This window comes from Phycodurus eques, chromosome 2, assembly GCF_024500275.1.
Source record: "Phycodurus eques isolate BA_2022a chromosome 2, UOR_Pequ_1.1, whole genome shotgun sequence".
Taxonomy (NCBI): domain Eukaryota; kingdom Metazoa; phylum Chordata; class Actinopteri; order Syngnathiformes; family Syngnathidae; genus Phycodurus; species Phycodurus eques.
The window spans coordinates 36,099,371-36,125,062 of record NC_084526.1 but is presented as its reverse complement, the minus strand read 5'-3'; the positions used below and the strand labels follow the sequence as shown (position 1 = coordinate 36,125,062).

General features: G+C 41.3%; 1 protein-coding gene across 1 annotated transcript; it reads right to left on the bottom strand.

Moving 5' to 3' along the window:
* Positions 1–1,220: 1,220 nt before the first annotated feature.
* On the bottom strand, positions 1,221–25,144 carry gas2b (growth arrest-specific 2b). Its single transcript, XM_061700456.1, has 8 exons — positions 25,135–25,144; positions 24,162–24,407; positions 22,831–22,940; positions 21,189–21,330; positions 20,321–20,384; positions 19,512–20,004; positions 19,302–19,409; positions 1,221–1,427 (listed from the first exon to the last, which is right to left on the bottom strand). Exons 1-8 carry the CDS (start codon positions 25,142–25,144, stop codon positions 1,221–1,223), a joined length of 1,380 nt encoding a protein of 459 aa, XP_061556440.1.
* Between the last annotated feature and the right edge of the window lie 548 nt (positions 25,145–25,692).

The following is a 25,692-nucleotide window of genomic DNA, read 5'->3' as shown; positions in this document are numbered from 1 at the left end:
AATATAATTGTATTTTTTTTTTTTACATTTGTACCAGTACAATTCACTGCAGGTCTTTTGCGGGGACTGAAAAGACATAACAGACATGCATGATGTCTTTTAAATTCATTTAAGTATTATACTGTCAATTTTTCCTTATTTATTTTACTGTAATAAAGGATGTAATTACTAGCGTTCTGTTTTCTATTGTTTTTTTTTGGTTTAGGATTACAGAAGTCTTGTGTAATGCCTTGTGTATAATGCTGGTTTTCAATGTACGGGAATGCAGGGTATCCTGCAGACCATCACTGAGGCGGCGTTTTGTCACTGAGCATATGGTGCCATCTAGAGGGCGAAACTGATGATGTGGCTTTGAATTGTAGCGTTACAGCACACGAAACGTCACAAAATGAAGTATGAGTGCAAGAAATACACACCAATGTTTTTATATAACATAATAGAACATTTGTTTACATATTATTAGGTAAATATATCCAAGTGTCACCTCCATGAAATGTGCATTACTTCCTTTGGACACTACATCACTTAAAATTTAAACAGACTTGGTGGAGAAAAGGGCGGCACGGTGGCCGACAGGTTAGAGCGTCAGCCTCACAGTTCCGAGGACCTGGGTTCAATCCCCGGCCCCGCCTGTGTGGAGTTTGCATGTTCTCCCCGTGCCTGCGTGGGTTTTCTCCGGGCAATCCGGTTTCCTCCCACATCCCAAAAACATGCATTAATTGGAGACTCTAAATTGCCCGTAGGCATGACTGTGAGTGAGAATGGTTGTTTGTTTCTATGTGCCCTGCGATTGGCTGGCAACCAGTTCAGGGTGTACCCCGCCTCCTGCCCGATGACAGCTGGGATAGGCTCCAGCACGCCCGCGACCCTAGTGAGGAGAAGCGGCTCAGAAAATGGATGGATGGTGAAGAAAAGTGTCAAATTTGGATATTCCGGTTAACACGTACATTAAAAACACAATCAAAAATACTGTAAATGAAACCTTACTAAACCCATCTGAGTTTTGTAAGCCTGTAATGATGTGAACAAATATACATTAGCTACAAGGATTTGATGATCTATACAAACTATATCCCTATGATGTGTATGAGAATTACAGGTATGTACTACAAAAGGGATATATTTCCTGTTTGAAATGTGTAATATTTAACAATACATACTTGTACAATTTGGTTAGCTAAAGCGTAGAGCAAAAATACAAAAATTAGTAGTAGAAGAGTCTACTTCTTTCCACGGTAATGGGCGTTGACCACCATGTAGCTGTCAGGTGACATGTTCAAAGTGAGTGGCTTTACTTTGTCCCGACTGCCCCTGACTTCAGATCTTCCCCCTGGTCCTCCTCTGCAGGGGTCGTGTTTCTGTAGGTAGCTTAAAAAAGTCTCCCAGCCTCCACCCACACGCACCATCACGTGACGCTCATTCAGCATCTGCCACATGAAAAAGGAATGTCTTATTGCCACAATGTTTGTTGATTATCAATTACATTTAAAAAAAATTAAAAAACACACACGCCAATCTAATATTTACAAGCTTCCCTTGCATATGAAGCTTGTCACCATGAAAGTCAAACGATCTCTCCGATAGCTTTGTCAAAATCTCATTAAACCAAATGAAAGAGCACCTCGTGCCACCAGCTGAGCTCACACAACAGACTAATCCATATATGAGGATGCACGCGCACACAAGCAGTGACGCACACAGAAAAAAATGTCCAAAAATAAAATAAAATAAAACGTATAGCACTGGTGTGTGCAGACTGTTGTTGCTGAAAGGGCCGCTGTCTCAGAATCAACACATCCTTCACAGACAAGAAGCCTTGGAGATGAAAACCAACTGCTGCCATGGCAACTACTGCCTCAATATGAAGCCAGAACAAAAATTAAAGGGGGATTGAGATGAATCCATTGCACACTCACAACTCCCAGGAGACTTTAACGTTCCCACGAGGCCTTGCAAAGCGGGCTATTGTCCTGTCAGCATTGGCCCACCCCCCTTCTTGGTTTATTGCCTATAAACCCTTCATTAAGGAAGCATTAAGAATGTGATCACACAAGCTGATATGTCAAACCCCCCGCCCCCTCAACCTTCCCTCATGTTGGGAGAAGCGTGTCACGCGTATGGGATGAAAAATCAATGGCAGACGTGCAGACGCGGTCTATCTCACCTGACATCCTCCAGATTAAAATGTTAAGGTTGACATGGGTCAAGTCTGACATCCTCAGTAAACCATTTTCTTGTCTTACAGGCACTAGATGTCATTTACACTGCTGTTCTTTCACAGCACAATGATTGCCTTTGTTTGATTGATAAACTGTTATTTATGATGGAATTACCTTAATTCAAATGGGTGCCTTATTAACTCTTATTAACTAAATTATTCAACAATGGACCAGCAAAAAGTGCTGCCGTACTCAACGTGAACGTGTAAAACATTGTTTTTCAAACTCATTTTTGTTGCGGGCCACATTGTAGTTATGGTTTCTTTCGCAGGGTTATCATGACTAAAACTAGGGATGTTCAAGTACTCCCTTCTGAGTACTCACCGATACCAAGTACCGATACCACTAGTCCTTTCGATACATACATTTAAATGAACACAATGACAGGTAATTGTGAAGAACTGTCTTTCTTTGTGAAGCACATGATAATTCGTTGAAGTGTCAAATCGCCGCAGTGTAGCACCAACTACTGTCGATGAGGACTTAAGTATCGGTGGCTGGTATGGGCAGAATTCACGAGTACCCGATACCTTGAAATAAGGCCCTGGTATCGGTACTGACTCTTCCCTAACTAAAACCAATACAAATTTATAATTTCCTCATCATATTATTAGATATACAGTTGAAACCAAATGTTTACATCCACTATATAAGAACATGCTTCTTTTTGCCCCCTTTTTTTCGGTATGAAACCATACAGTAAGATTACTGTGCCTTTAAATAATTTAGGGAAAACCCTGATGATTCTGATTTATTAAGAACATTTGAGTTAATTAGAGACACACCTGTGAATGTATTTGAACGAGGCACACCTGAAAAACACTGCTTCTTTGTGTAATATCATGGGAAAGTCAAAATAAATCAACCAAGATATCAGGAAGAGAATCATGCACTTGTGCAAGTCCGGTTCATCTTTGGGTCCCATTTCCAGATGCCTGAAGGTGCCTTGTTCACCTGTTCAAACAATTATACACAAGTATAAACACCATGGGAATGTCCAGCCATTATAGCGCTCAGGAAGGCGACGGTTCTGTATCCCAGAGATGAAAAAAGGCCACTCTGTTAGAAAGAGGCCATGAATCCAAAAGAAATGTAAAAATGCTAGATTACAGTATTCAAATACACATAGGGAAGATTAGCATTGTTACGTTTGGAGGAAAAAGGGAGACCCTTGGAAGCCTGAGAACACCATCCCAACTTTGAAATACAGGGGTGGCAGCATCATGTTATTGAGTTGTTTTGCTACAGGACTTCACAAAATAGATGGCATCTTGTGGAAAGAACATGATGTGGAAATACTGAAGCAACATCTGAAAATATCAGCCAGGAAGTTAAAGCTTGGGCACAAATTGGTCTCTCCCAAATATACAATGACCCAAAGCGCACTCCCAAACTGGTTACAAAGTGGCTTAAGGATAACAAAGTCGATGTTTTGGAGTGGCCATTGCAAAGCCCTGATTGCAATCCTATTGAAAATTGATGGGCAGACCTGAAAAGGCATGTGCAAGCAAAGCGCCCTACACACTTGGCTCAGTTACACTAGTTCTGTCAGGAGGAATGGACCAAAATTCCTGCCAACTATTGTGAGATGCTTGTGGAAGGATATCCAAAACGTTTGACCCAAGTCATACAGTTTAAAAGCAATGGTACCAAATACAAATGGGATGTATCTTGTCTTTGTAGTGTATTCAATTAAATATAGGTTGAACATTATTTGCAAATCATTTTATTCTGTTTTTATTTATGTTTAACACAACGTCCAAACTTCATTGGAATTGGGGTTTTAGTATCAATCCATCCATCCCTTTTCTGAACCGCTTGTCCTAACTAGGGTCGCGGGTGTGCTGGCGCCTATCCCAGCTGAAATTGGGTGCGAGGCGGTGTGCACCCACCCAATCGCAGGACATAAACAAACAACCATTCCCACTCACATTCACACCTACGGGCAATTTAGAGTCTTCAATTAACCTACCATGCATGTTTTTGGGATGTGGGAGGAAACCAGAGTGCCCAGATAAAACCCACGCAGGCACGGGGAAAACATGCAAACATGTTCCTGGGAATTACAATCTCTCAGGACCTGAAGTGGGCGACCAACATCAACTCCGTCCTCAAAAAGGCCCAGCAGAGGATGTACTTCCTGCGGCTTCTGAGAAAGCACAGCCTGCCACCGGAGCTGCTGAGACAGTTCTACATAGCGGTCATCGAATCGGTCCTGTGTTCTTCCATCACAGTCTGGTTTGGTGCTGCTACAAAAAAGGACAAACTCTGACTGCAACGGACAATCAAAACTGCTGAAAGGATTGTCGGTACCCCCATACCCACACTTGAGGACTTGCACGCTGCCAGAACTAAGACAAGGGCGTGCAAAATCCTCTCGGACCGTCTGCACCCCGGTCACCGGCTCTTCCAGCTCCTTCCCTCAGGTAGGCGCTACCGATCAACGCAAACTAGAACTAGTAGACATTCCAACAGCTTCTTCCCTCTTGCAATCAACTTCTTAAACACCTAACCTATAATTCCATTACAACAAGCTGGAATTTTTTTTTACTTGAGTTCATTGTCACATTTCTGTGGGGCCAATTATGTATTACTCGTGCACTCACTGTAGTTGTCTCAGCCATGCTGCACTATTTGCATATACTGGCCACTCATGCCAGAGTAGCATCTGCTCCATTTGCACACTGATTGAGGAGTATCTGTAACATTTGCACAACCAACATTGTCCCAGATGATCGCACTACTCGTCACTTTAAACCGCATACACTCCTTGAAGTCTCACCGCCCTTTGCACAATGGTCATTGCACCGGACTATTGCAATATTAGTCGTTCGAACTGCTCTAAGTGCCAGAGGACTCTGCATCTTTTTGCACAATTGTTTTTTTGTCAATGTCTTGATGTCCCCAAAGTGTTCTGTAAATTGACTGTCTGTTGTACTAGAGCGGCTCCAACTACCGGAGACAAATTCCTTGTGTGTTTTGGACATACTTGGCAAATCAAGATGTTTCTGATTCTGATTCTGATTCTGATGCAAATCCCACACAGGCAATGCCGGATATGAACCCCGGTCCTCAGAACTGTGAGGCTGATGTGCTAACCAATCGGCAACTGTTATTATGATTATGATTATTATTACCTATAAGAGTAAAGACCCCTCTATGCTACAAAGCTACAGCAATATAAACCTGGTTATTTACTGATTAGCATACCATGTTGCGGCTAATCGTTCAGAAGTAAGTTATCAATTTAAAAGTATAGTGTGTTAAATAACAGGGGATCGTGGTGGGCGCAACTTATTTGGAGAGTTTCTGGCGGGTCACAGTGTTTAAGATGCAAGTAAGTCTCACGTCTTAGCCTTCAAGTTTCAAGCAACTCCAATGTTGCTGTGGCAAAAGAAAATCTAAATTTCAATCAAGTTGTGCAAGCAAGTCATTACGCCACTTGGTTTAAAAAGTATGTTGTATGTATGCAAGGTGACGAATGGCATCCAAAAGGATAAGATAGGAGATTTATTAAAAAAGAAAAACTGAAATATCGCACAGCCATTAGTATTCAGATCTGTTGCTCAGTATTTAGTAGAAGCACTCTTTTGAGCTAATATAGCCATGAGTCTTTTTGGGAATGATGCAACAAGTTTTTCAGAGCTGGATTTGGGGATCCTCTGCCATTCCTCCATGCAGATCCTCTCCAGTTCTGTCAGGTTGGATGGTGAACGTTGGTGGACAGCCATTATCAGGTCTCTCCAGAGATGCTCAATTGGGTTTAAGTCAGGGCTCTGGCTGGGCCATTCCCAGTCACGGAGTTGTTCTGAAGCCAATCCTTCATTATTTTAGCTGTGTGCATTAGGGTCATTGTTTTGTTGGAAGCTGGCTGAACCTTCGGCCCAGTTTGAGGTCATGAGCACTCTGGAGAATGTTTTGATACAGGATATCCCTGTACTTGGCTGTATTCATCTTTCCTTCGATTGCAACCAGTCGTTCTGTCCCTGCAGCTGAAAAACACCCCCACAGCATGATACTGCCACCACCATGGTTCACTGTTAGGACTGTATTTGACAGGTGATGAGGAGTGCCTGGTTTTCTCCACATATTACTTAGAATTAAGGCCAACAATCTCTATCTTGGTCTCATCATACCAGAGAATCTTATTTCTCACCATCTTGGAGTCCTTTAGGTGTGTTTTCTTTTTTTAACAAACTCCATGCGAGCTTTAATGTGTCTTACACTGAGGAGAGGCTTCCGTCGGGCCACTCTGCGTTAAAGCCCCGACTGGTGGAGGGCTGCAGTGATGGTTGACTTTTTAGAACTTTCTCCCATCTCTTCTGTCTCTCAGCTCTTCAGGCAGTTCCTTTGACCTCATGATTCTCATTTGCTCTGACATGCACTGTGAACTGTAAGGTCTTACATAGACAGGTATGTGGCTTTCCTAAACAAGTTCAATCAGTATAATCAAACACAGCTGGACTCCAATGAAGGTGTAGAACCATCTCAAGGATGATCAGAAGAAACGGACAGCACCCGAGTTAAATATGAGTGTCACAGCAAAGGGAATACTTATGGCTGTATGATATTTCAGTTTTTCTTTTTTAATAAAGCTGCGAAGATTTCAACAATTCAATTTTTTTCTGTCAGTGTGCTGTTTGTACATTAATGAGGAAAAAAATAACTTAAATTATTTTAGGCTGGCAGCACGGTGGACAATTGGTTAGAGCATCTGCCTCACAGTTGTGAGGACCGGGGTTCAATCCCCGACCCCCCCTGTGTGGACTTTGGAAGAACTTGAAGGGCGAATACGAGAAGCTATGTCTTCCATCCCACAAGAGTTCCCTGTGAAATCAGTTAATGCGGTTCCCACGCGGCTTGAGAAACTGGTGGCTAATACTGGTGCCCGTATCGAATTTTAAATAAAAATCCATGCAATACACTTTCTTGTCATGTTCATTTCTTGTAAGAATTATAGTTCAGAAATAAATTACAAGTACTTAAAAACAGGGAGTTACTTTTCAATCACCCGTGTAGCCCATACTTCAGCCCATAAGAAAATAAAACTGCCAACTTCACATATAAGAACGCCTTCTTGGTCAGTAAATTTCCACATCAACATAAATTTTGCCTCTTAAGCGATTGTCACTGTTGGTGACAACCTCTTTGAATTAAATACGACAAGCACATATGGATCAAAGGAGGGCTCATTTTTGGAAAATAGTAGTTTTACACTCGGGACTAAAAAGTGGAGTCAAATTCAGTTTAAATAGTGCCATCCATTCCTATGTTCGAAAAGAAGCCCCTGCTACAGTATATTGAAGGTGTATTGTCCTCAATATTTTGGCGCCCCTTGAATACCATGGCATCCTTAGCATTTGCCTATACAGTATTGCCTAATGGGTGAGCCAGCTCTGCTTCTTCCCATTGTACTTTCACAGTTGGTGCACGTGTCAAGTTGTTACAGCCAGATCCAACATTGGCTGCTCTTTGCATTTGCGTATTTTAGTAACCGAACAATGCTTCTTCTGAAACTTCATTTATCTAGATCTAACATGTCTGACTTTGTTAAACCACAACTGATGTATTAACTGATGATAAAATTATAAAATGATCCCACAGTGGAAAAAACACAAATATGTGCGTTGTTGTTGTTGTTTTTTTTTTTTTTGGACAACCCTAGTGAGGATAAGCGGTAAAGAAAATGTATGGATGGATGGATGGATGTTTTGTTCAGAACTCTCACACAGGTCAGCAATAATACCCATTTCCCCTATAGATCCCCCTACACAATCTGCGACATCTGCATCCAATAAACCATCTTCTGGATTCCCCCGAGTCCTTCCTGTTCAGCCCACTGACTCATCTTGTCCTACTGAAAAATTCATGTGGGCTCACATGAAAGAGAAGGGATTTAAACAGCAGCCAGTAGGAGTCAGACTTGAGCCAAATCAACAGCTTCTGAGGCAAGGAGGAACAGTGGGCCCAAATATCCATCCATCCATTTTCTTTACCGCTTATCCTCACTAGGGTCACGGGCTGCTGGAGCCTATCCCAGCTATCTTCGGCCGGGAGGCGGGGTACACCCTGAACCGGTCGTCAGCCAATCGCAGGGCACATACAACCATTTGCACTCACATTCACACCTACGGGCAATTTAGAGTCTTCAATCAACCTACCACGCATGTTTTGGGGATGTGGGAGTAAACCGGAGTGCCCGGAGAAAACCCACTCAGGCACGGGGAGAACATGCAAACTCCACACAGGCGGGGCCGGTATTTGAACCCCGGTTTCCAGAACTGTGAGGCAGATGTACTAACCAGTCGTCCACCGTGCCAGCTGGGCCCAAATATACAAAATCAAATTCCAATGAAGTAGGGACAATGTGTAAATGAATTAAAACAGAATAAAATGATTAGCATATCTTTTTCGACCTATTTTCAATTAAATTCAATACAGAACAAAGACAAGAAACACATGTTCAAATTCATAAACCTTATTGTTTTTTTGTGTATATAGTCACACATTTTGAATTCGATGACTGCAACATGTTCCAAAAAAGCTGGGACATGGGAATACTTACCACTGTGTTACATCACGTTTCCTTTTAACAGCACAATATGTGTTTGGGAACAGAGGACACTAATTGTTGAAGCTTTGCATGTGGAATTCTTTCCCATTCTTGCTTGATGTACAACTTCACTTGTTCAACACTCAGGGGTATCTGTTGTTGTATTTGGCACTTTATAATGTGCCACACATTTTCAATGGGAGACAGGTCTGGACTGTTGGCAGGCCTAGTCAAGTACTCGCAATCTTTTACGACAAAGCCACGCTGTTGTAACACATGCAGAATGTGGCTTGGCATTGTCTTGCTGAAATAAGTAGGGGCGTCCATGAAAAAGATGTTGCTTGCATATGTAGCATATGTTGCTCCAAAATCTGTATGTACCTTTTAGCATTAATGGTGTCTTCACAGTTATGCAAGTTACCCTTGCCATTGGCACAAACCTACTCTTATTGGCTTTTTTGAACTTTGCACTGGTCCTTTTACTCTTTGGCTCGGAGGACACGACATCCATGATTTCCAAAAACAATCTGAAATGGGGACTCGTCAGACTATAGCACACTTTTCCACTTGGCTTTAATCCATCTCAGATGAGCTCGGGCCCAGAGAAGACGGCTTTCACTTTGCATGGTAAAGTTTTAACTTGCATTTGTAGACGTAGCACCGAACTGTGTTAACTAACAATGATTTTGTGACGTGTGCCTGAGCCCACATGGCAATATCCTTTACAAAATGATGCTGGTTTTTAAAACAAAGGTCACGGGCAATCAATGTTGGTTTTCGGCCTTGCTGCTTACGTGAAGAGATTTCTCCAGACTCTCTGAATCTTTTGATGATATTATGGACCGGAGATGAAATCCCTGAATTTGTTGCAATTGGATGTTGATAAATGTTGTTTTTAAACTGTTGGATTATTTGCTCATGCAGTTGTTCGAAAAATGGTGAACCTGTCCCCATCCTTGCTTGTGAACAATGAGCCTTTAGGGGATGCTCTTTTTATACCCAATCATGACAATTACCTGTTTCCAATTCACCTGTTCACCTGTGGAATGTTCCAAACAAGTGTTTTTTGTGCATTCCTCAACTTTGCCAGTCTTTTGTGGCCCCTGTCCCAGTTGTTGCAGGCATCAAATTCAAAATGAGAGAATATTTTAAAAAATAACAATAATGTTTATCAGTTTGAACATTCTTCTTTTCCTTTCGGCTTGTCCCTTTAGGGGTCGCCACAGTGCGTCATCCTATTCCATGTTAGCCTCCATCCTCCATCCTCCTCTCGAACACCAACTGCCCTCATGTCTTCCCTCTCGACATCCATCAACCTTCTCTTTGGTCTTCCTCGAGCTCTCTAGCCTGGCAGCTCCATCCTCATCATCCTTCTACCAATATACTCAGTATTTCTCCTCTGGACGTGTCCAAACCATCCAAGTCTGCTCTCTCTAACTTGAAAGACATTGAACCTTGGCTGTCCCTCTGATGAGCTCATTTCTAATTTTATCCAACCTGGTCACTCCGAGAGCGAACCTCAACATCTTCATTTCCGCCACCTCCAGCTCTGCTTCCTGTTGTCTCTTCAGTGCCACTGTCTCTATCCATACATCATGGCTGGCCTCACCACTGTCTTATAAACTTTGCCCTTCATCCTAGCAGAGACTCTTCTGTCACATAACACACCTGACACCTTCCTCCCCCCATTCCAACTTGTTTGGACCCGTTTCTTCACTTCCTGACCATACTCACCATTGCTCTGGACGGTTGACCCCAAGTATTTAAAGTCCTTCACCCTTGCTATCTCTCCTCCCTGGAGCCTCACTCTTCCCCCACAACCCCTCTTATTCATGCATATATATTCTGTCTTACTTCGGCTAATCTTCATTCCTCTGCTTTCCAGTGCATGCCTCCATCTTCAACTGTTCCTCCACCTGCTCCCTGCTTTCACTGCAGAACACAATGTCATCTGCAAACGTCATGGTCCACGGGGATTCCAATCTAACCTCATCTGTCAGCCTATCCATCACCACTGCAAACAGAAAGGGACTCAGGGCTGATCCCTGATGCAGTCCCACCTCCACCTTAAACTCCTCTGTCACACCTACGGCACACCTCACCACTGTTCTGCTGCCCTCGTACATGTCCTGTACTATTCTAACACACTTCTCTGCCACTCCAGACTTCCGCATGCAGTACCACAGTTCCTCTCTGGGTACTTTGTCATAGTCTTTCTCTAGATCTATAAAGACACAATGTAGCTCCTTCTGACCTTCTCTGTACTTTTCAACATCCTCAAGGCAAATAATGCATCTGTGGATTCTCTCTTTCTCTTTCTAGGCATGAAACCATACTATTGCTTGCAAATACTCACTTCTGTCCTGAGTCTAGTCTCCACTACTCTTTCCCATAACTTCATTTTGTGTGGCTCATCAACTTTATTCCTCGAAAGTTCCCACAGCTCTACACATCACCCTTGTTCTTAAAAATTAGCACCAGCACACTTTTCCTCAATTCCTCAAGCATCTTCTCACCCGCTAGAATTCTATTGAACAAGCTGGTCAAAAACTCCACAACCACCTCTCCTATATGCTTCCATACCTCCACAGGTATGTCATCAGGACCAACTGCCTTTCCATTTTTCATCCTCTTTAATGCATTTCTAACTTCCCCCTTGCTAATCATTGCCACTTCATAGTCCACCACACTTGCCTCTTCTACTCTCACTTCTCTCTCATTTTCCTCATTCTTCAACTCCTCAAAGTATTCTTTCCATCTATCCAACACAATACTGGCACCAGCCAACATATTTCTATCTCTATACTTAATCACCCTAACCTGCTGCACATCCTTCCCATCTCTATCCCTCTGTCTGGCCAACCTGTATAGATCCTTTTCGCCTTCTTTAGTGTCCAACCTGGCATACATGCAATCATATACCTCTTGTTTGGCCTTTGCCACCCCTACCTTTGCCCTATGTCGCATCTCAATGTATTCCTTTCGCCTCTCCTCGGTCCTCTCAGTGTCCCACTTCTTCTTAGCTAACCCTTTTCCTTGTATGATTTCCTGTACTGTGAAGTTTCACCACCAAGTCTCATTCTCTCCTTTCCTGCCAGAAGATACACCAAGTACTCTCCTACCTCCCTGTCTGATCATCTTGGCTGTAGTGGTCCAGTCTTCTGGAAGCTCCTCCCTGTCCACCGAGAGCCTGTCTCACCTCTTTCCGAAAAGCTGCACAACACTCGTCCTGTCTCATCTTCCACCACATGGTTCTCTGCTCTGCCTTTGTCTTCCTAATCTTCCTCCCCACCACCAGAGTCATTTTACACACCACCATCCTATGCTGTCTAGCCACACTCTCCCCTGCCACTACTTTACAGTCGGTAACCTCCTTCAGATTACATTGTCTGCACAATATGTAATCCACCTGCGTGCTTCTACCTCCGCTCTTGTAGGTTACCCTATGTTCCTGCCTCTTCTGGAAAAAAGTGTTCACTACAGTAATTTGCATAATTTTTGCAAAGTCTACCACCATCTGCCCCTTCAAGTTCCTTTCCTGGATGCCGTACTTACGCATCACTTCTTCATCACCCCTATTTCCTTCACCAACATATCCATTATAATCTGTACCAATCACGACTCTCTCGCTGTCTGGGATAATCAGAATTACTTCATCTAGCTCCTTCCAGAATATCTCTTTCACCTCTAGGTCACATCCTACCTGTGGGGCTGAGCCACTAATCACATTATACTAAACACCCTCAATTTCAAGTTTCAGCATCATCACTCGATCTGATACTCTTTTCACCTCCAAGACAGCCAACTCTTCTTTTAAAATAACCCCAACTCCATTTCTCTTCCCATCTGCACCATGGTAGAATAATTTAACCCTGCCCTAAACTTCTAACCTTACTGCCTTTCCATCTGGTCTCCTGGACACACAATATATCAACCTTTCTCCTAATCATTATGTCAACCAACTCCCAAGATTTTCCTGCCATAGTCCCAACATTCAAAGTCCCCACATTCAGTTCGAGGCTCTGTGCTTTCCTCTTCTCTTTCTGCCAAAGAACCCGCTTTCCACCTCTTCTTTGTCTTCGACCCACAGTAGCTGAATTTCCACCAGCGCCCTGCAGGTTGACAGTGCCGGAGGCGGACGTTGTTAACCCGGGTCACAACCGATCCGGTATGGAATTCTTTGGATGAACACTCATATTTGTTTGGCAATGTTTTAAGCCGGATGCCCTTCCTGATGCAACCCTCTGCATTTATCCATGCTTGGGACCAGCCTACAGTTTGCACTGGCTTGTGCCCCCCATAGGGCTGCATCCTCACCGCTTATCCTCACTAGGGTCGCAGGCATGCTGAGCGGCAGGATACACCCTGAACTGGTCGCCAGCCAATCGCAGGGCACATATAAACAAACAACCATTCGCATTCACTTTGACACCTACGGGCAATTTAGAGTCTTCAATCAACCGACCACTCATGTTTTTGGGATGTGGGAGGAAACCGGAGTACCCAGAGAACATACAAACTCCACAGAGGCGGGGCCGGGATTTGAACCCTGGCCCTCAGAACTGTGAGGCAGATGTGCTAACCAGTCACCCACTGTGTATGTGTGTGTGTGTGCGTGTGTGTGTCTTTGGCAGTGTGTAGTATATATATATATATACATATATATATATATATATATATATATATATATATATACACACACGCACACACACATACAGTGGGTATGGAAAGTATTCTGACCCCCTTAAATCTTTCACTCGTTATATTGCAGCCATTTGCTAAAATCATTTAAGTTAATTTCTTTCCTCATTAATGTACAAACAGCACCCCATTTTGACAGAAAAAAAAATTTTTTTGAAATGTTTGCAGATTTATTTAAAAAAAAACTGAAATATCACACAGCCATAAGTATTCAGATTCAATATTATTATATTAAAAAGTGAAACAGAGTTAAAACTCCTATGACTATTCACCCTCATCAAATTTCAATTTATCCCAATTGTTATAGAGACATAGCAGTGAATTAGCTAATACTGTGTAAAATTTATAAACGATTTGATGTTATTGTGTTGCTAACCGTGCAACAGCTGATCACATATATTTCTAATTATTCAGCGTCAAAGGTCAATCGAGCAGAAAGAGAGCGAGATGAGGTCATTTCTGTTATTAAGCTCAGGCCGAAATGTAAAATAAATTCCTATTTAATTGCTCAAAAGTCTTTCCTCAATTTTTATGTTTATCTTATTAGCAGATGATGTGATGAACATGATCTTGTGACTGTCTCTCCTCCCAATGACAGTCAGACGGCTACGAAGCATAAGGAGAACCTAATTGGGCACGGAGAAGAAAGGAAAGCTTTCGTCTTTTTCAACACCAAAAGAATGGCTGAAGCACTTCATGGCCACCGTGATTGAATAGTCTCCAAAGGGAATGGACAGGATGGGGAGGGCGGAGGGCTGAATGTTTACACATGAGGAGGGGCTGTCATGCTCAGTCGCTCATTAACAAGCTGTCCGATTAAACCCCTCGCTAATGACTTTGTCTTGCATGTCAATAGTCGGTGCTTGTCTCGGAGGTGTGTCCACACCTGGGGTCATCATGGTGTATGGTAATTGAAGTTGATGGCATGTTTCTTTCCACACGTTATGGCAGCTGTGCATTACAAGGTGATAGATGGAGTCGGGATAAATGGGCTGCAGCAGTCCAGCAGCAGTGTTTGTGTTGTCAAAAGCTGAGGATAAGGTAGTGCAAGTCATGTCTGCACTAGAAGTTATGGCTGAACGCTGACAGATGGGCACAGAGTTGAGGTGCTTCATGACTAGTTGATAGAAAAACTGAAATATCACATCATAGACCTCATTCATTATATTTAATTGGACTGTGTTAATGTACTGTGTTTCAAATGGCTTTGGATTCAGGATTTTTTTGGGAGGAAATGGCTAAAATGAAAATAATGAAACACAAGAACACAAATATAATTCAATTAATGAATCAATCACAGATATAGATAAATTAGGTTTCCGTGAATGTCAATTTCTAATTTCTCCAAGACATTTTGGAGAATTACTGTATATGCTTGAGTTTGGGCAAGGCCTGTCTATGCTCCAGTGCACAGTGCAAGATCCATAAACGCATGCTTGGATGAGTTGGATGTTGAAGACCTTCCACAAAACCCCAACCTCAACACCAATCAAAAACCTTTGGGATGAACTAGAGGGAAGAGTTTCTCATCCACCAACAATGAACTCTGACCACAAAAAGGAACAAAAATTCCAGCATGAAGAAAATATTTCAGGGGAAAAAAAATCTGTTATTTGTTATAATGCAAGAGCCCTCCTCTAGTGGCGTTGACAATGTTCCACGTCGATTACTTCCACACGTTCATGGCGAGACACTCAGACTCGGTTGAACTTCTGCCATTAGCTGTATCTCTATTGCAGTGATTTCCAATCTTTATGGAGCCAAGGCACACATTTTACAATTGAAAAATCTCACGGCACACCAACAAACAAGAACGTCACAAAAAGTGGATACATTAATTACTGTATATACTTCCTGCCATCTAATAGAAGAGCATTTATTTGTTCTGTCTGCCACTATGCTTCACTGGCATAAATTGAGGAACAAAGATACATTACTTCTTGTAAATAAATGATTCTTTTGAGCAACTAAGTAAAATTGGATAATTTCCCACGGCACACCTGAAAAGCGCTCCCGGCACACTAATGTGCCACGGCACACTGGTTGGGAATATATAATATTTTGATTGTGGAGGTGGCATGGTGAATTGTGGAGGATTGTGGAGGTGGCATGGTGAACCAAGTGGTTAGCTCGTCCACCTCACAGTTCTTAGGTCGGGGTCTAATCCGGGCTCTGGCCTTCCCTGTGTGGTGTTGGCATGTTCTCCCCGTGCTGACGTGGGTTTTCTTCGGGAACGCCAGCTTTCTCCCACATTCCAAAAACATGCATGTTCTGTTTATTGAAGATAAAATGTTCTTTGGTGTGAATGGTTGCTTTTCTATATGTGGTCTGTGATTGGCTGGCAACCAGTCCAGGGTGTACCCTGCCTCTTGCCGAAACTCACTTGGGATCGGCTCCCACTCACCCACGATCCAAATGAGTACAAGCAATATAGAAAATGGATGGATGGATGAAAATGGTTGGAACTTACACATCATCCTTCTACCCATATGCCTTCATAGAAGAAGAATTCTTGTTTGATTAAACATATTGTACTGTTATAACAATTATACATTTTGAAATGTAAAAAAAACAAACTAAAAAAAATAATTCCTTTTTAGTCTGTACCAAAAGGTTAAGTGTGATCAAACTATAATATGATGATGAAGGCTACCATTGTAGCAAACTAACTAGATCATACACACACATCTACACACTCTACATCAGCATATTTTTTTTTCTTTCAGCCTGCATCTGATCCCTAATATATGTTTACCTCATACTAAGATCTTGTAAAATAAAATGTTTATTTTCTGCATGTCATTACACGTGAGGGTGGAGCAGTCATACAGTTTGATGGAGCTTAGTGCAAGTGAAATAAATCATCCAGTTTACAATGAGACGTCTTCACACATGGAAGGACACTGACTCTCTTGGGGGCTGGCATTTGAACTGCACACGACAGCCATATCTTCGCAAAATCATCTTGAAAGAGGCACGTTTGTTTTCCCTTCAGATTTGCACTCTTAGCTGAAGGTCTGTGTACTGAATAAAATCATTGTCAGCCCAGTCTTATCCAGACCATTCGTTGCCAGGCAACCCTGACTCCCAGAAGGCCTTTCCTTGAGCCTTTGTATTGAAACATACAGGTGGTGAATGACTCAGAGAGGCTGAAAGGCACCAACATCTCCATCCCAGATAATGGCAAATAAGACAGTGATTCAAGTTGCTGACACAACGATGGAATAATTACCTTTAAAAAATGTTTTTTTTTTAAAATCATCTTATGCTCACAGCAACTATCAGATACACTTTGGGGTGAGCCATTTCATATTAGTCTACCAAAGGTAGCTTTAATTTAATGTATTACAATTTTTTAAGGCGGCACAGTGGCCGACTGGTTAGAGCGTCAGCCTCACAGTTCTGAGGACCCGGGTTCAATCCCTGGCCCCGCCTGTGTGGAGTTTGCATGTTCTCCCCGTGCCTGCGTGGGTTTTCTCCGGGCACTCCGGTTTCCTCCCACATCCCAAAAACATGCATGCATTGGAGACTCTAATTGCCCGTAGGCATGACTGTGAGTGCGAATGGTTGTTTGTTCCTATGTGCCCTGCGATTGGCTGGCAACCAGTTCAGGGTGTACCCCGCCTCCTGCCTGAGGACAGCTGGGATAGGCTCCAGCACCCCTGCGACCCTAGTGAGGAGAAGCGGCTCAGAAAATGGATGGATTACAATTTTTTAATTTTGAGCCTAATAATTCTCTTACCAACTATAGCTTATGACGACCTACTATAGCCTATGATGACTAAAATCAAATGTACGCATTGTAAAACACTTTTATCAGCAAAATTACAAAACTAGTTAAAATTATATATAGAATATGTATTTTTAAACAAAAAAAAATTAAACACTTACATAAATACAATCCGTAAATGTTCAAACATTGAGTCTAAAAGGAAAGTGATCATGTGAGCCCTCATGTTAATCGAATGTGTTTACATTTGTAAATTGTACTGTAGCTTGCACAGTACAACTACCACTCGTTGAAATTCTAATAGTAATAAATGTGTAGCATTTTTCACGAGACAATCGACGAAAACACGTTTTATAACACTTTCTAACAGGTTTACAACGAGCATCTCTTGTGACTGACCTTCAAAACGAGAACTTTCATCTTAGGCCACACCTCCCCCTTTCACTTTCTTTTGAGGTTGAGCGACAAGACACAACTCACTGAAGAGGAAAGCTTAGCAGCGTCAATTTGCTGTTATTAAGCAAGTGTCAACATCTTTGGATAATGAACGGAATGAATGACAATAAAGGCACTATGTATTTTACTTATGCATGCAGGTTATAATTGGTTAATCAAATTCGCCTAATTAACTATGAATTATTCTGATGTCGATGAAAATGACACAAGGGGTCACACATTCACTTCCTGCACCTTTTCCGTTAAATTAACTATTTAATTTGTGTCAGGATTGATAAAAGTGTTGGGAATTTAGAATTTTTGTTTTTCCTTTTTTAAATGTATATTTTAGTTTTAGTTACTACTAATCAGTGGTGTGCCGTGAGGGCCTTCAGAACCTTCTCTGCTGGCCTCAATATTATCAAAAACACTGACCTACAATTACAACTTAATTCAATTATTGATTATTTATAATATATATTGTATATAATATAATAAAACATACATGTATATAATAATTTACAGTATATAATAACATATATGAATTAATTTCAAAGTATATATTGGTTGTTTTTTTTCATGTTTGTGCCTACAAGGGTGTACGCCTCGATAATGCGCTCTCTAGTATTGACCATGTTTCTGTCCTTTTCATTCCTTTTCGGAGACTTACTTACACTAGAGAAGACCTGCTAAACATTAGCGAGTCTTTTCCCTCAGAGTTACTCACAAGTGGCGCAGCCGCACTCTATGGCGCATGGAGGAGGGGGAGAACACGACACCACAGAGGAAAGCATGCCAGAGTGCAAGTTAAGCTTCGACAGCAAGGATTTCGAACACTACTTCAGTCGATTCACCTCACAAATCTACGCTCCCTACCCAACAAATTGGAGGAGTTTTATCTCCTCACAAATCTGCCCAGGGCCTTTGGACTCATTAAGGCTGAGTGATGTAAAAATCTATTTGCAAAAGGCCTGTTTGTTTAATCAATCACGTTTCAAATTAACCTTAACGGGCCTGCTAGCTGGCACATAATGACATCAGCATTTTTCTATGCACTGATTGGTTGGTCAGCGCAAGCTAAGTTCGACGATCAAAACACATCTGGGGCAATCTGCATAAAGTAATACTACTAATCATGCATCTATGGTGAGTATGATGCATTTTTTGTTATATTCGTAAATATTGATTCTAAAACTGCTCCAGATGATGTACATAGCACAGTAACATAATTGTAACGTGGGGATGGTGGTAGCCAAGTCGCTATACTCACAGTTAGGACAGTATGTATGCCTTTGTGCTGTGTTTTTACATGTATGTGTGTGGGTATGTCTTTGCGTAAGGGTAGGAGGAGTTGGGTCTTTTCACATCTGTTCTACAGTGTGCTGTGATTTGTTTTATTTTTCTGTGAAGCGCTTTGTGTTGCCTTTTTATGTATGAAAGGTGGTATACAAATTTGATTGAATTTGATTTAATGCAGTATTAAGAGGTGGATACGGTCAGGTAAGATCCCCACTTAAGGCCCATTTGCCAAGTACTGTCCACGGTCCACCAAGGGCTTACCCATACTGCAGGAAGTGCTTCATTTCTGTATTGTAAGTGCATTGTATTGTGCATACAGATAAACTACAGGTAAGATATATAAGTATAGTCATGCAATGCTTACCCGTATGTAAAGAACTTTATCCCCCACACGATAACAGCTTTTTGGCTGCTTTTCAACAGGGAACCTGTTTGGACAGCTGCAGGGAGGATTTTCAATAATGTTTCTCACCTGATAGAGGTTAGACAGACATTGTGTTAATGTACTGCAGACATGCAAATGCACACAATGTAAGCAAGGTCAAATAAGAAACATTTCATGAAAGGGGCGTACGGTGTCATCCAAAATGTTGCTGGTGCCAGTGCTCTTTCGGATAGTAGATTTACTGGAGCAACGGATCAGGTTTGGTGGTCGGGAGGGTGTGCTTGCGGCAATGGCCACCTGCGTTTGGCCTTTTGAGGCTGCAGATGTGCTAGTGGGGCACAAAGGGGTTTGTGTTGAAGCTGTGCTTGTGTAGAGTTTTGGAGCTGAGTGGAAGGACTGCAGGGGGGATAAACATGTGGGCATTGGGTCTGCAGCCGTTGAAGGACGATCAGACGTGAGGGGCGTGATGTGGGCTTCAGAGAGGCAGGTTGAGCTCGGAGTGCCGGGCAATGGATGAGAAGGAGGCGGCGGGGTTGAAGGCTTGCTTGAATGTGATAGTGCATAAAGCTCGGGGGATGGAAAAAAGGAGAAGGGTAGCGAGGACAATGGAGAGGCGCTCCCTGCCTCTTCCTTCTCTATCTCGCTCTCCAACTTCACCAGGCCTGGAGGCTCCACTCCATACCTGAAATGGCAAAGATCTGGCAATAATTCAAAACATTCAAAATAACAATTCGAAATTGAACATGCGAAGGTTGCCACATTTTTACAGGTCCGATATCAAACAGCGTAAATAATCATGAAAGCAACAGTGACGAAGTAGCATATACGGAAAGTTGCAAAACATTGCCTAATAATTAAATAACATCTGAGTTCTGCTTTTGTTTTGCCAGCTTTGTTTATTCAATACTTACGCTACACTTTTTCACCCTTTAATTCATTGTGTTATGTTGTCACTTTGCATGACCTTGACAGTGGCTGAATCACTTAAAGTAGTTTACCTGGCAGCCATGCGTCCCAGCGCCATCAGGCACAAGCACACCTCCCGTGGATGCTTATGGAGGACTTCCCACAGCACATGTACAGAACACAAACAAAGAGAGTGGATAGATAAAGATAGAATAAACAGAATATTGTTTTGACCAAAAAATAAAAAATAAAATCCGGAGATAAATGTCTACAGCAAAGGGGGCATATTGTGGGAAGTGCTTTGTCTGTCTCTGTTGTTCATCTCTATTTTTGAGGCAGAGCTGGAATTCCGGTGGCCTTTGAATGTGCATCTGAGGGCATGAGGGCACAAATGCTTCATCTCCTTTCACCATTTCACTACTTCCACATCAAACAAAGCGCCTATCTGCTCCCAACAAAGCTAAAAGCATTGTGAAGAAGGCGGTTAGGCACAACATACCCTCTTACACAACAAAATCTACTGTTGGAAACAATATCAACGTTCACTCATTGATGTAGGTTAGGATCTTTTTTTGATACCACTGCATAACATCTGGAGCAGATATAAGACACATAAGGGGAAAAAAAGCAAATATTATATGAGCTACAATGATACTAAGTCAGCAAAGTGGTGTCTGCCAGTAAATAACTACTCTACTAATCCCTTTATCTAGTTAGTCAAGTAAAGGTTTTTAGCCTCCATATTATCATTGTCATTGTAACGAATTTGCCAACATTTCAGAAAAGAATTGCATTGGATCAATGTCAGAGAGTTGTACCAGTCACAAATATCAATACACATTATGAATAGCCCCCCTAAATTAGGAGTCCGTAGATTGCTCAAGGATAACTGAGGGGTAACCACAAATCAAACCAGGAAACTTTCATTGTCGAAGGCCGATTACACCAGCATTAGCTCACCCAAATCCTCAGATTCAAAAAGGTGGGCCCTGTCAATGCCAATCTTGCGGCACCAGTAGAGGAAGTTAGCTGTGTTGTCTCTGGCAAAAAATGATCCTGAAGTTGCATCAGCTCGCCAATGGATCACTCTCATGGTAAAGGGCTGCACACACACACACACACACACATAAGAACACAAGCATTCATCAAACAGGTGGGATCGTAATTTTTCCGACAAAGGTACACATCTGTGTATTAATATGTTTGTGTTTTAGGGAGGAGTTAGCAATACACAGTTTTTCAATTAACATCCAAATTCGGCAAAAACTCATGCTATCACACAAACTCTATATTCAATCAGAACAAAAGGTTTTTTTTTGCTCGTCTCCCCTCTACAGCATGTTGAGATGAAAAATTTGCATTTTTGTATTGTGAATGTGTGATACATCAAATACATCTCGTGGAATCTCTGAAGTTGAATACGATTCACAAACCCTCGGCCATTAGTGACTGGATAAGTGGCAAATTTATCTGAAGAACATAAACTATTTTCTGAAAAGTATTTGTGCCTATGTGCATAATTTTGTGTTCTTTTAGTAATGCTGTCTAAACACCATGCTCCTTCTCAGGATTCTGGCAAACAGCCTAAGCGCCAGATGAAGTTTATGATGCTCCAGATGACGGTAAACCTACTTGAGATGTTTTAAGGAGAAAAATAACACGCTGCAGTATCCTACCATTATAATGTGAACAAGAGTACCATCTGGTACGAAAGGAGAATGAAATGACGATAAGAAAGACAGTAGAAGCTAGCTTTTGCGGAAGTGCCAAGACGGGTTATGATTGGGCGAGATAAGCACATCGTCATGATGGAATTGGCCTTGGCCATGTGGATTAGGGACTGCAGGGAGAACATCCCCTTAGATGGCAACATCATTCGGTAAAATAAATTTGAAATGATATTAAAGTGTTTTGCGATAATAGTCTCTTGTAAACTTAGGGTTTGAATGGTTAATTAATGAGTCAAGTATGAAAATATTTAATGGGGGGGGGGTGGGGCGAGTGCCTTCTATTTGTAAATGTTTGCTATTCGATGAGGTGCTTGGTCTCCAACCCAATGGCAAGAGTTGACTACATCCCCTCTGAATCTACTTTCTTGCATTGTATTTCAAACTCTTTTTCTTTGGCTTTTTGTGTACAAGGAGGTTTTACTGTATTAGAAGTTATCCCATGTCTCGTGCTGCAATGCCAGTCAAAAACAATAATAAAATAACATTGGCCTGTTGCTAGAAATGGCGCTCAAAAACAATTAGAAGTAAAGTTCACCGTTTTTTCCTGCATTTGTTATCATGTCATTGTTGATCTCATCTCACTTGACACTCTTGGCATCATAACTTTGACTTTGCAGGCTTTAATTGTGACATCCGCAGGCATTTTTACATTTGAATATATCACCGTGTGTTTGTAATATTGTGGGGACAGTGAGAGTATGTTGGAAGTTTTTGGCAAATAGGTTGAGTAATTTAATGTCCGATATTTTATGCCTCAATTTGGATTGGCATAATTGTACTTTGCATACCTGTCAGTGGTGAAAGACGGATTTAGATGTGGGGTGTAAGAGGCAACGATCCCAAGAAATAAGGATTTGGTTTTGCTACAGCACCTTGCCAAGACTACTGTGGCTCATCTTATCCTGGAGAAACTGGGCCAGTTGACAAAGAACAATGCCATTGTCCAATCTGTCCATCAGACTGTCAGCGGTGACGTCCACACCTACACACACAAAATACTAATATAGGTATTCAGAAATTGTGGAAGGTTTGATTGAGAGGTCAGCCTGATGGTGATATCTACAAATAACCAACATAAACGTTCGGATAAAATCCTTCGTATCGATCAAATGTGATCGTGACATGATCAAATCATGTCAACTGTAAAAAGAATGTGTAATAATAATACTTTACAGCATTTAAAACATGGAATATAATCAAATATATTAGAATGAAGCTTGTAGTTAGGCATACAGCTGGTTTAAAACAATTATAATTTACATTTAAATCATGGAATATAATCAAGTATATTAGAATGACGTTTGTAGCTATGCGTACAGCTGGTTTAAATTTGTTTTTAATCCAGTACAGTAAAAAAAAAAAAAAAAAAAAGATTCAAGTACATTTCAGTTGTATTCAACTTTTAAGTAACGGTACAGTATAACCTACGATACATTTGCATTTAATCTTCTGTTTGTTTTTTAAAATGTATTCAAGTAAAAAAAAATAATACATATATATATATATATATATATATATATATATTCTCTTGATGTACAATGCATTTTAACTGAATCATTATTCGAGGAATGTTTTTTTTCTCTTCCTATATTTAAGCAAGTGTTCAAATTATTTATAATATTACAGTGGCTTACAATTGTAAAATAAATACATACTTTTAAGGAATGAAATCTAACTAATTTTGTTTTGATTAACATTTAGGCCCACCAGTTGCTGTATTTTATTGTTGGTCATGACGGTGGTACTTGGAGAGCTAAGAAATTTGTGAGGTGGTGGTTTGTGAAAAAGGTTTAATGGCTTAACAGTCTCCGAATCCTTGCACTCTAAAGTCTCCATAATGCTATTGTATACTGATATTTAAAGAAATAATTAACCTTGATCGGATAAGAAAAAGAACACACATTTGACATGTACAACTCAAAATCATGAGTTCAGTAATCCTGTAAAATCATTCTTAATCAATGAAAAAGTAATATGTAGGGCTTTGTATTACATTGGCAGCCACTGTCGCAGTGCCGCCTTGTTTGACATCATCTAAAAAAAATCTAGTCCTTGTATTAACTCCAAGAAGTAAGGTTTCAGGAAAAATCAGGTTCAGAATTGTGACTGGTATAGAGGGTGGACACAGGAATTGAAGTAATTGTGGGCCAGGACCACATTTGATCAGCCCTTTGTCTTTAGTGTTAAAGGTAACCAATCTCACCCATGATGGTGTTGAGCCAAAGAGCCAGGTCTTCTTTCATAGGCAGCATGCTGGCATCATGGCGGTACGGCAGCCACTGGTTGTACTCCTGAGGACTGGCGAGGCCCGGCCCGCAGTGCCGAGACCTCTGGCCCAGCAGACAACCCATCCCCAAACCTGTCAGCTGGCCCAAAGGACTCTCAGCCCTTCTGTTCATCGATTCCACTTCACCATCCATACTTCTGCTCTGATCAGCTTTGACAAGTCCTGCGAAGAAACGTTTTGAATCTACTTTACATTGATCATGAAGCGGTTGTCATATCACTCAGATTAGAAATGTTGACGTCAATCGTTTTCAGTTTGGATTCAACAATTTACTTCTTAGTTTTAAATATCTTAATCTATTTTTAGTCAAAACTAAGATGTTTTTGTTTTGTACTGCTCCAAATAATAAGATAATAATTGTCAACTGCGTGATTGTCAACTTAACGTATTCTTTAAAATAGAGTGGACCCCGAGAACACAAACTTTTTGGACAGGGTCCCGAACGTGCTGTCTGCTGTCCAGCAAAGGAAGATGAGACAAAACAGCTTTGTGTCAGCTGATCTGTGCATTGCCGAAGTTATTATTTTTCTTTGTGTGTGTGTCTGTGTGTGTTCTTACCAGGAGACGAGGATATCAATGATGAGAATTTACAGATGCAATAATTACAAAATAATTAATTTCAAACATCGGAACCCATCAAATGCAAGGCTTGCTACATTCCTTGAAAGAAAATAATGAAAAAAAATTCTGGATTTATTTCATTTTGTTTGCTGATTGAATGGGAATAATTCAAAGTGTAAAATATAAACTCTTTTGTGTTTTATATGTGCTGCGTTCTATCCACCTGTTGCTGTCATATCAGGTGAAATGGGTCATTAATTACTCAATCATTAATAAGTCCTCATAGTGGGGTACTTGGTTCTGTTTTGCAAACAGAGCAATTGCCTACTTGCAAACATGACTAGACAGGTTGGCCATGCATTTCCATACATGCTTAGATGCATGAGCCTTAAACTTTCATCAAAGTGAAACACAGATTCATTAATCCAAATGGTTGAAATAGAATAAAAAGATAAGTTAGCGAAAAGGCTGAGGAGGTCTGCTGGTGCTAGTGCAATGCACAATTGCCATGTTCCCAGAGAAGCCGCCATCATAAAGGTCAGCCCCATGCAGAGACACGTCCTGTCTGCCGGGAAAACTCACTGCTAATCACATGGGATCAGGACAAAAACACACAGTGGGTTTGTTGATATACGGTCGTCAAAGATCATCTTTGTACAGTAGCTCTTTTTAAAGTACAATTCAAACATCATTATAGATAGCAGATAAGTAGAATAATCAGGTTGAAGTACACCTGGTATGCAGATGCTTGGAGCCCAGACAAGCAGCATGACATCTGTTTTTACAACATTCATAGCTTATACCTCCGGTGTTTGGGCATGAAGAACCTGGTAGAATTGTACTGATGAACATCATCACTGGGGGGCAGTTCACATGAGAAAAAGTG